At 36.6% G+C, this 12,694-nt stretch overlaps 1 protein-coding gene and 1 pseudogene across 1 annotated transcript in view; both read right to left on the bottom strand.

Moving 5' to 3' along the window:
- Positions 1–9,500, bottom strand: part of LOC116001551 — a 41,445-nt pseudogene extending 31,945 nt beyond the window's left edge.
- Positions 9,501–11,361: 1,861 nt separating this feature from the next.
- LOC116001382 (probable magnesium transporter NIPA2) overlaps positions 11,362–12,694 on the bottom strand; it is a 5,143-nt gene continuing 3,810 nt past the window's right edge. Inside the window, exons 6-8 of the mRNA XM_031241265.1 lie at positions 12,466–12,603; positions 12,234–12,326; positions 11,362–11,556 (exon numbers count right to left, since the gene is read on the bottom strand). Of these exons, the coding sequence (XP_031097125.1) occupies positions 11,362–11,556; positions 12,234–12,326; positions 12,466–12,603 (426 nt within the window). The remainder of the gene's footprint in view (positions 11,557–12,233; positions 12,327–12,465; positions 12,604–12,694) is intronic.

Here is a 12,694-nt window from a genome sequence, read left to right as displayed (position 1 = left end):
ACATCAGCTGAAACCAAATACCTACCCAAATCAGGAGAGTAACACCTATACCCTTTTTGTGCCCTAGAATATCCCAAGAAGATACATTTAAGGGATTTTGGATCAAGTTTTCCCTTTTGTGGACGGACATCCTGTACAAAACACGTACAACCAAAAACCTTAGGGGATAAGGAAAACAAAGGCTTGGATGGACACACAATTGAATATGGGATTTGACCATCAAGTACGGAAGAAGGCATCCTGTTAATGAAGAAACAAGCTGTGTGAACAGCATCTGCCCAAAACACTTTAGGTACTTTCATTTGGAATAAAAGGGCACGGGCAATTTCCAACAAATGGCGGTTCTTTCTTTCTGCAACACCATTTTGTTGGGGGGTGTAACTACACGAAGTTTGATGTAGGATACCATTTTGACTCATAAAGCTGGAAAAAGACTTAAGGAAATATTCTTGAGCATTATCACTTCTCAAACACTGTATGGTCTTATTAAATTGAGTTTTAATTTCAGCACAAAAACTTTGAAAGACATCAAACAATTCATCCCTAGATTTCATGAGATATAACCAAGTACATCTTGAGAAGTCATCAACAAAGGTTACAAAATATCGAAAACCATTTTTGGACGTAACCCGACATGGACCCCAAACATCAGAATGGATTAACTCAAACAAGGAGTCTACTCTATTATTTGCCCTAGGAATGTAGGAAGTACGATGATGTTTTGCAAACTCACATGACTCACATTGCAAAATAGTTAAGGACTCTAAACTAGGACACATCTTCTTCAACGTTGATAAAGACGGATGACCATACCGACAGTGCAACTGAAACGGGGAAACATTGCTCACCAAACTTGTAGATCTGTTTTCGGGTGAAAATTGCTCTAAGACATACAGACCGCCAACCTCCTTCCCCTTACCAATAATCCTCTGCGTCAAAAGATCCTGGAACAGACAGTAACCAGGAAAAAACATAACAGAACAATTCAGGTCACGAGTTATTTGACTAACAGAAAGCAAATTGAAAGGAAACTTTGGAAGATATAACACAGAAGAAAGGGGTAACGAGGAAGTTGCAGTGGCACTACCTTTACCTAAAACAGTGGCTACAGACCCATCTGCTAGAGTAACGGTATAACCAGAAGTGATGGGTAGATATGTAGAAAGAATATTGGAGTTACCTGTCATATGCTCAGAAGCTCCAGAGTCAATGACCCATTGTCGAGATGCAGAAGAGACACAAGCAACTGGATTACCTGTTTGGATAAAAGTTGCAGAGGAAGACGCTTGATTGGATGGAGACTGCGAGGAAAAGGAAAGTTTCATCTGGTTGAATTTAGCAAACTCCTCATCTGTCATTACTCCCTTATGACCTTCTGACATGGAAGCCATATTAGCAGCCACTTGTTGTCTTGGTGGCTTAGGACACTGGTTTCGAAAGTGTCCTGGATCTCCACAGTTAAAACAAACTCGTGGTCCTCCACGTCCACCACGACCTCTAAAAAACCCCCCTCGTCCTCTAAAGTGGTTATTACCTCCTCCTCTATAGCCATAATTCTCACCAGTATTTCCTCCTTGTGATATAAGGACATTTCTTTCCTGGAGCTCGTTTGAATCATTATTTCCCGATGCATTCTGTAGCATGGAAAATACCTGATCCAAAGACTCTAAGTCCTTATTCCCCAATAGTTGAGACCTAAGGACATCATATTCTTTATCTAGGCCAGAAATCCAACTAAAAACAAGTAATTTGTCACGTTGCTTTTTCATTTCATCCACATCATTTGTTATAGGCATAGCAGCACACAAAGCAACACATACACTTTTAAAGTCATAGTAATAATCTCTAAGCTCACGTCCTTTCTGACTAGAACGATAAACTTCTTGAGATAATTGATATAACTCTCTCAAATTACTTGTTCCACTAAACCATTTGTTCACTAACTCCCACACCTCCTTTACAGTTTGGCAATGTTGCATGGACAAAATAATTTTCCTATCGATGCAATTAATTATGCGTGACAGTAAAGCCTTATCAGTATTTTTCCATTCCACAGCTAAAGTATTATCAGTAGGACATTCTTTTTCTAGGTGGTCTCCCTTTCCCATACCATCTAAATTCACTTTAATCAAAAATCTCCATTCAGAAAAATTTGACCCATCCGAGGCCAAAATTACATCAACTAATTTAGATGGTGTAGAAATAACAGTGATATTCCTTTCTTGTGCCATTTTAACTCCACCCAACAGATTCAACACAAATACTGAACTTCACCAAATAAAGGGTTCTGCTGTCCGTACCTCTTTTCACCAAAAAAAAAATTGCAAACTTTCAACACCTCCTACCTCCCTGGACTCAGCATGACGAGGCGATTCTGGGAATATAAAATCCGTCCGGCGACGTCGCCGGAAACAGCCTCACGCGCCGGCGCGTGGCGGCGGAGCTGCTCGGCGGTGGTGGCGCGTGAAGGCGCGTGGCTTCTCCGACGGCGGCGCGGCTTCTCCACCGGTGTCGTTTGGCGGCGACGACGACGACCCAAGCTGATCTGAGCTTGTTCTCCACCTCCAAAGCCTTTACCTGCTCCTTTCCCTCGTGCGGCAGTTCGCGAAGCTACTGTCTGACTCTGCTGCAGACAGTGTTTCACTCTCCTCTCACTCTGATACCATGTTGAAAGCTCACAGGATAGTGTATTCAATATGTTCTATATTACACTCTTCATTCAATCTGTTCTGCATACAACATATATATATGCAAAGAGAAAGGAAAACAACAAAAAAACTGGACTGGGCTGCCCAAGACTCTCCACAGCTCAAGGATACACAATGCTCAATGACACAATGCTCAAGGAGAAATACTATTCTAACACCATCCACAAGGCCTTCAATCCCTCAATTTCAACTTGGAAAACAATAAAAGCTTTGACACAACCCAATATGTTGTATCTTTCTTGAACCACATTAAAAACGGAACTTCTACCATAGGAGCCTTACTCATCTAGCAGTCAAGTATAGCCAATAAACATATCAGGTAATAGTAGCATTTTGGCTAATGACGGAAGGTAAGAAGTTTTTACAACCTGCAACAGAATGATTGGTCCACCTTGCCACGATAAGAGTGATTCTGATAGCATAAGATCCACAATCATTTTTACAAAACGCTCCATCTCCTCCTAGAAAAGTTCCAAAAATAGTCATGAAAACGGTCAATAAAATGACTAAAATTATGATTTCATTATGACTCATGAAAAAAAAAAAAAAAAAGATGTGAACTTATTCAACAAATTAAAAATTGCAAAACTCCTTAAGATTTCTGTGTAATGTTTAAATATGAGCTTAAAGCAAGTAGTAACTCAGATGAACGAACCATAAATCTATAAACAAAAAGTACATGTTAAATTGTGAGTCTTGAATGCAAGTAAATTCTTATCTGGTTTCTACTCGATTATTTGTTAAAGATGTAAGAGAATAAAGAACTCATATATTTCACATATTAAGAACTGTACAAACTATCACTATTTATACAGGAATAATCTATAGCCTAATGGGCCTATTGATAAACAGGCTTAGGGTTTCAGCACTCCCCCTCAAGCTGGAGAGTATAGATCATATGCTCCAAGCTTGTTACAAATATACCCAACTCTAGGAGCTCTAAGAGACTTTGTTAGAATATCAGCAGAATTGACAAAGCTAGTCTTAATACTCCCTGATACAATTTTCTCCTTGATGAAGTGGCAGTCAACCTCAATGTGTTTGGTCCTCTCATGATAGACTGGATTTGAGGCAATGTGAAGAGCTGTTTGGTTGTCACATATCAATGTTGTTAGATAAGTATGGGAGTGTTAGTGGGTTGAGGGAGCAATTAGATCTTCCCTCTTTACCTTGTGTTCTTCCTTTTGAATTGTGTGGCAGTAGTTTGTTTCCTGTGTATATAAATAGGTAGGAACTCTGTACAGTGAAGATAAGAAATACACGGACAGTTTGCCTTCCCTTCCCACATTTAACATGGTATCAGAGCCAAATAAGTGAGAGTGAGTGCCTAGGATGGGGTTGGGAAGCAGGGGCGACGCCGGAGAGAGGAGTCTGACTGCAGCCACAGTAGCCACGCGCCGCCGTTGCCGCCGAGGTCCGCCGCCATGGCGCGTGAGGGTGTTTCCTGCGACGTCGCAGGAAGGTTTTTGCACCGGTGGTCTCGCCTCGTCACGCTGAGTCCAGAATGGTATGGTGTGTTGAAGTATGATGTGGTTTGGGTCTTTTGGTTAAAAAGGTAACGCAGCAGTAACTTTTAAATCTGGGAGAAGTTTTAATTGTTTGTGGGTTAAGGCTAAATGGCACAAGAAAGGAATATTACTATTATTTCTACCCCATCTAAGTTAATTGATGTTATTCTGGCTTCAGATGGGTCTAATTTTCCTGAATGGAAATTTCTTATTAGGATAAATGTAGATGGTATGAGAAAGGGTGACCATCTAGATAAAGTATGTCCTGAAGGTGATACAGAATGGGCAAATACTGATAAGGCTTTACTGTCAAGAATAATTAACTGCATTGATAGAAAGATTATTTTGTCCATGCAACATTGCAAGACTGTAAAAGAGGTTTGGGAATTGGTATCCAACTGGTTTAGTGGAACAAGTAATTTGAGAAAATTATATCAACTGTCTCAGGAGGTATATCGTTAGAGTCAAAAAGGGCATGAACTTAGAGACTATTACTATGATTTTAAGAGTCAGTGTGTTACTTTGTGTGCTCCTATGCCATTAACAACTGATTTGGATGAAATGAAAAAGCAATGTGACAGATTACTTGTTTTTAGTTGGATTTGTGGATTAGATAAAGAATATGACGTCCTTAAGTCCCAACTGTTGGGGAATAAGGACTTAGAGTCTTTGGATCAGGTATTTTCCATGCTTCAAAATGCATCGGGAAGTACTGGTTCAACTGAGCTCCTTATGTCACACGGAGGGAATACTAGTGAGAGCTATGGCCGAGGAGGAGGTAATAATCGCTACCGAGGACGTGGGGGTTCTTGGAGAGGACACAACATATCTTAAGGCACCATTTAATAAAAATATTATGTTGATTATGTTTTATTTTGCCTTAAGAGTGTATGTGTATAGTTTTTGACAAATAATTACCAAAGGGGGAGATTGTAAGTGCAAAATTAATATATATAGGATAATTAATTGGCAATATATTTGTCCTAAGTTTTATTTAGTTTTTATTGGAAGTCCAATAAAAACTAAATAAAACTTAGGACAAATATATTGCCAATTAATTATCCTATACATATTAATTTTGCACTTACAGTACATTCTCTAATTTTATGGTTGAATTATACAGCTATAAATCCAAAAGACAGGAGGCATCAAATTCCATTTAAAAGCTTTATTCTCTTTTATTTAGTGGCCTTGTTTCTCTTTGTGCATGGTTGGGAACCAAGAAGCAAGCACCATGATAGAACTGTGAACAAAGGAAGTTCAATCGTTCCTAGACAATTCAGAAAGCCCATTCCCTACAGACTTCATAAAAACAAACAAGATACTTCCCTGATCTCAATCTGTTTGTCGTGTTATATTTTAGGAAGTCCCAATATAACCCTTTCACTTAAGAAAAATTATTACATACATAAATGAAATGATAAGACATTGTGAGCCATCACTTAACTCATTCCCAACCATACAATTTCTCTACATGTGGGAAATACTTTGAACTTAAACAACATTATTTTAAATTCTCTACCTAACTAATTCTTCCTCCTTTCTCCTAAAAATTTGTGCTAAACAACTTGTTTACAAGTTCCATGAGACAGATAGTACTTGTATAGATGAAGAGAATACGGATTTAAATGAGAAATGAATTCTAGAAAATAGTCAAAATACTAGAATCACTTTATCAGGAAATAATCACCTACAGGAAGCAGCAGAGGTACTATAATCTAAATATGCTATTATAACTTATTCAACAGTATTGATCCATCTCTATTTTCCAGCATCTCTCAGTTCTTGCTAGTTCTTATCCTTAAACCCTCTAATAATGTTTCTAATACTTCAAACACAAAATTTATAAAATTGAAATTCTAAAGCAGAACATGAACTCAATTACTCAAACTTTCATGTTTGAAAATTTAAAGACTGATAGTGGGAAGTAAAAGAACTACGAAATCAAAATAAATTAGAAAAAATTAAATTAGACTAATAGGCATAGGTAAGTATATATTTAAGGCATGAGGGGTAAAAAATGTTTTGTCCAACCATACCTTGAAGGGTGCACTATCTGTTCGAAATTCTATTCCAGGTACATCACGCAGCCATACTGGGAAGCCCCTGCAACGTAGTTGCAAATACAAGTGTGATCCAGAGAGAAACACCAGTTAGGAGCATTAAAGGTCAGATGAAGAAAAGGTATTGTCACTGAGTATGGTATAAAAATACAAAATGAAAAGAAACCGATACACAGTGGTGATGCCATTTTGAGGACTGTAGTTTAATTATGTACTTTGTTGTGATATACTACTCCCTCCTTCTATTTGAAGTTGGCCACTTTTGACTAAACAATTGTTAGGAGAAAGTTTGCAAAATGCGGGTTTTGTTATGACCTATGAATAATATCGTAATATGTATATGTGTGTGGGTGTGTGTATATAGGATAGTGATCATATGAGAATCACCCTCCCCATGAGTCTATGAGAACCAATCTGGTGCATTAAAAAATTAGATCTATGGATGAGATTAGTTGAGAGGGGTTTAAAATTCGTGTGTGCATATGGGGCATGTGTTGTGTGCATATCCTATGTTGCACACAACAAATGCTTAATATGCACACGCGAATTTTGAATCCCCAATTGCACACAGTGACACAGCACATGCACACAGCGCATGCTTAATATGCACACGCGAATTTTGGAACCCCCAATTGCACACAGCACATATCCCATATGCACACGTGAATTTTGGACCCCCTCACCCCCCAATCGATCTCATCTATAGATCTGTTTTTTTTATGCACTAGATTGGTTCTCATGGACTCATGGGAGGATGGTTCTCATAGGAACATCACCCTATATATATATATATAGGCTAATATTCAAGTGCATCCACCTGTTCTCGTGAGCCCTATGAGACCCTTCGTAAATGCATACAAGCTACTACACGAATACACACAAGGTAGCTTGTGTGCATTCATGCAGGGCGAATTGCACACAATCTCGATTGTGTGCACAGTGCATTTTTGTAGTAGCTTGTGTGCATTTATGAAGGGTCTCACAGGAAGAAGTGATCTCATTTGATTATTACTCTCTCTCTCTCTCTCTCTCTCTCTCTATATATATATATATATATATATATTGCTTGAATAAATGAAATTCCATTTTAGGGTAGTACGATTGCAATGGCATGACCTGTAAAGAAAATGTTGCACAGTTCTAGTGATAGGAAAGGAGTAGCAACTTTCTCAAATTCATGATCTTTAGTTAGGAGCAAATCCTCTGGCACACAAGAAACATTGCAAAGGGAATTTGGAATTAGAATTTGGGCCTCTTGAAAACTACCAGCAGCGGTTGAATAGACAAAAGAAATTCACCATCTTGAATTAAATCTTGCTACAGTTCATAGCTTAGATGCATTATCTATATATAAATTTCTAGAGAACAATAACATCAAATTTTAAGATGTACAAGTTCTGCAGGGAAAAGAAATTAGAATAATTCTGATTTTGTTCCCTTTGTTTTCATTAACTATTACTTTACTTATTAATTTGTATAATACATGGCATTTATGTCTTTGATTTTGTCAGATTCATCTAGTTTCTTCCTGGGCCAAACAATAACCATTTTTAGGAGATAAACAAAAGTTATTCCATAATCCATATTATATAAATCTGGGCAAAAAGATAAAGTAAGCATGGTCAAAATTAAAGAGAGGTTGTCACCCAAAGTTCCATTCAGCACATGCATAAGGACCAATTCGGAGAAGTAGATAAAGTCCAGCAGATCCAACTTGCTTCGCAAACTTGACAATATCATATCTTCCTTCAAAGTTATACTGAAAAGAAAGTTCACAAAATTAATATGCTTCAAAGACATTAATTTTCTACTTATTCACTTCCATCATCCAAGAAGCATAGGTTAAGCCAGGACTATTTTCTGATACCTCCCCTTTGACTGGTTCATGGCCATTCCAAAATACATATGTTTCAATGACATCAGCCCCGCCTTCCTTGCTTTTTGCAATCAAATTAGGCCACATCTACCGTATGTAAAACATGGAAAGTACAAATTAATATCATAATAGATAGCTAAGTATAAAATTGTAGTGGGAAGAATAAGTAGAAGAATCTTATTTCCTTATTTTATAAAGATGTCAAAAATAAAGAAATTAGCTCCTTTGAGGAGATTAGAGCCTGCTACTGTCTATTCATTCCAGTTCATACTTGGACTTAAATGAGCTTTGAACCATAATATTTTGAACTTCAATATGAACTCCTCCCCAACCAAGCGAGTAGATTAAGGACAGTCTTTGCAGCTCTTCAGATTACTGTTCAATAAAATTTTCTCTGTTTTTCTTGTTCCAGTCTGGCTTTTCTTTGCACAAGTTCACTTTTAAATTGTTCATCAGTCAACAGCCTCTCTAATTTTAACAAACAAACAATGAATTGCTTGATTATCTCTGTGACTACGCATCTCAACACCCACTGTCCTTGCTCCAACTCGGAAAGAAAAATAAAATTTTTCTTGAGTTTATTATGCCTACTAGTTTGACTTTGAATCCTCACTAACGCACAGAATAAAATATTAATAGAACAATCGAAATTGCGACTGAAGAAGCACAAAAACTCTGAGACATGTATAGCAACGCAAATACAACTCCATATATAAATGCTGCTAATATATGTTCGAATTGAGTGAATTGGGGAAGTCAATTAGTGAAGCAACTAAGGAATACCTCGGGGGTGGCGCGTGGGTAGTGAATTCCGGCGGAGATGAGCATGCGGCGCTGGCCATTGATGATGATAGCTCTGTGGTCGTAACTCACATTAAACGGCGTGAAGAAGTTGCCATAGCAGGGGCGGATGATCACTACCAGCAGTACAGTCAATGCCACCGTCGTAATCACCCACCGGAGCGGTGCCATTCTCGGATAATATTCTCTGATATTGAGATTGAAACATAGATAAGAACGGGGCGCCAACTCCATACAGTAATATTGATTGATCGACAGGTGGGGGTAGGTATAGGCTAGGCCCTAGGGTTTAATTACCTCCGTACATTCTTGTACGTTTTGAGATTTCATTTACATTTTCTCATGTGTCATCCATATGATAAGGGTGAAGACTGAACTGAAACTTGATCATTCTGTCACTTTACTCTTGTAGTGTTCTCTCGTTTTGCACTTTCAATTTTTTTCAAAACTGCAATGCTATCAATTTTCTCCAAAACTGCAATGTGGTTCCAAAAGGCATCATCCCGTTGTATCATCACTATCATGTATGTATCAGTGTATTCCATCTCATGAAAACTAATGATCTCCTGGGATTGTCCTGTTGTACATAATGGCTTGATCTACGAAAAAACCTGCAAATCTATACAGATAAATATGGAGTATTAGTTTGGGATAAGGGCTAAATAAGCGTTTAAACTATTTATGAAAATGCAATTAAACCCTAGAACTTTTTTTAAAAAAAAAATCAATTAGATACATGAACTTAGAAAAAAAGTGCAATCAGTCCAATTTGGCATGTTATTGTTGAACTGCAACTTGAACTTGAGGTAGTAAAGTTGTTGATGGTAGTGGTCTTTCCACAAGGCATCTTTTATTAGATTTGCTGTGAAACCAGCCACCCTCATATCTGCAAACGCCTAACACAAAATATATACTTAACTGCTAGCATCACACTTTCAAAGGCTAGCTAGTATGAGACCATTTTGCTTATCAAACATTATTGTGAGCTCATTCTCTAATATGACATCAATATGTTGCAAGTCTTTCTTTAGCAATTATAATAACTAAGTCCATGAGTCCTTGTTCTCACATTCTACAACTGCATAATAATTGAGAATATACTTTCATTTCCATCAATCCCAATGTCAACAATTGGCATCTTGTTTTACACGTGAGATGACACCCATCTAGACCAATTACTGGTCTGCAATGATTAAACCCTTCCCTAGTAGCCTCCCAACATTACGCCTAAATGACGCTAAGGTGATGGAATGTCTAATGGTGAAAAGATTTTGATAGTCAAGTGTCACATTTGTCACCGATGTAAAAAATCACTAATTGTTCGATCTCATTTGAAGTTTTTCAAATATATATTACTCCTTTTGTAGGGCTTAAAGTATATTATAGTGTGGCAAAATCTCATGTGAGACGGATTTGGCTTTTCATAATTATTATACATTCCTTCATAAGTGTTACGGAGTACAAGTTTTCTCATAAGTAATTTTTCAACCCCTAATATTACATTTTGATTTAAAAAGTATGGAGTATTATATTATTTTTCATCAAAATATCACATTTTCCTCTCATAAGTATTGCATTTTCCCTCATAAGTAATAACCAATCAATTTATCCCTAGTTAGTATTACCGGTGTTTTCATAGGGTAGGTAACTATTCAACTCGACCCCTAAATATCAAATTTTAATTTAAAAATATCAGTGAGTATATATATTTTTCAAATAACAAGCAATTTATTATATTCCTAATTAATATTATATTTTTCATCATAACTATTAAGTTTTTAACTTGATCATACTCGTATTGTCTCACTCGTAAGGATCTCTAAGACAATTTCACCTAAGTGTGTGTCTTTTACGTAAACAAGAAGATACGGAAATATATCAAGCTAAGATAAATTAAAAAAGAAAAAGAAAAAGAAAAAAGAGTTAAATTACGAAAAATGAGGAATAGGTGGAATGCCAATGGGAGAAGAGGATCAAATTCAAAAATTACTACGGTACTACATTGATGTCTACTATACCCTATGAAAAACTACATCCGATCCACTTTTGTTCTCACTTAATTACCTCAGCTCCTACATAAAAATTAAAGTTGCTATCCCCAAATTAAACTACGTACAAATCACTTAGCATGCATGCATATATTATTTGATGCCTGATCAGCTCAATCACGGAGATGTTTCAATTCCTTCTCGATCACTCGTATTTCAAATTAAATTTTATCCATCAAACCAATTCAACGTAACGAAATAAGCCAAGAAAATGCCCCAATTAAGCATGCATGCATGCCTAGCCTCATCAGCTCTCCCATTGCAGATGGAGTTCTACCGGTACATACGGTTTTTGTTCTGCAGCTTTTAATTTAATTTCCTACGAACCTAAACGGGCTGCCTAAAATTAAATTCAAATTAAACATCCTCGGGTCCTTCCGGCCGGCTTTTAGGTGGGGCTTCTCTTGTGGTTTCCGAATCTGGAGTTACTGTTGATGCTTTGCTGCCCCCTCCCATGTCTTTGGTTTTGTGCAGAAGAAAAGTCCCCGACAATATGGTTATGAAGCCGCAGAATTCTGTTACAATCTGTGTTACGGTTTGGTGATCCCAGTCCTGCAACGTAATAACCAATTCATTAACAAGTCATACCCATAGTATCCTCAACAATCACACATTAAAGCAAAAACTTGTGCGAGACGGTGTCTGTTATACCGATCAGGTCAATATGCAAATGTAATACTAAATCAGAAATAAAATGTTTATTACGGGAAAATATAATGTAATCCTCTTGAATAAAAATGTAATACTTTTACATTTTGATTATATAAAAGAATTACATTTTTCATCAAAAGTATTGTATTTTCCTTTATAGGTGCAACATTATTTATAAGGAAAATATAATACTTTTATGAAAAAAGTAATACTTTTATATCAAAATGTAAAAGTATTGCGTTTTTCATGAGTAACAAACATTTTATTCTTGATTTAGTATTACATTTACATATTGACACGATCCGATCCGTCTCACTTACAAAGATATGTGAGACGGTCTCATGCACACAAGTGTGACCCATACTTAATTGTATTAAATACTAATAATATCTATATAATCAAATATGCTATACTTGGTTATATTTGATACTATTAGAATTGGTATATCATTAAAAAACAAAAATCACTAGTGCCATTGTTATAAAAATATGAGAGAGAGGAAGTAGGTGTTTGTAATTAAGCAAATATTGAGTAGCAAAAAGCGTAAATATATAGAGATATAGAATGAATGAGATCACCTTAAACATAATGACGCTAGCTACGATGGTGAGCGTGGTAAACATCACATAATATACAGGAGAAACCACTGCAGTATTGAAGCAGTCCAGAGCCTGCACAGGTAGTATTGTTCCCACAGTACTCATTACAAATTTAAAACTTTTACTATTAACATAGATGTGATACAAGGTATGATAGGTATCAGCAAATTTCCTAAAATTTGAAAAAAAAAAAAAAAAAAAAAAGTTGTACCTTGTTGAGATAGTTAAGTTGCAGAAGGCAAAAGATGATGACACAAACAGTGAAAAACCATGTTTGGAAGTACTTAAACTGATTTGAATCTTCCACCGACAGCTTCAGAGCTATGCCCACTGCTTTCACACCCATAACCTGTATTTGCATATATATCCAGAAGCCACAATTACCATAAAACATAGTTTATAATTAAAAACAAATTTATAAAAAAAAAAAAAAAAAAAAA

The sequence above is a fragment of the Ipomoea triloba genome, chromosome 13 (genome assembly GCF_003576645.1).
Source record: "Ipomoea triloba cultivar NCNSP0323 chromosome 13, ASM357664v1".
NCBI lineage: Eukaryota > Viridiplantae > Streptophyta > Magnoliopsida > Solanales > Convolvulaceae > Ipomoea > Ipomoea triloba.
The sequence above is the reverse complement of the archived record's forward strand: the minus strand, read 5'-3'. Positions and strand labels throughout refer to the sequence as shown.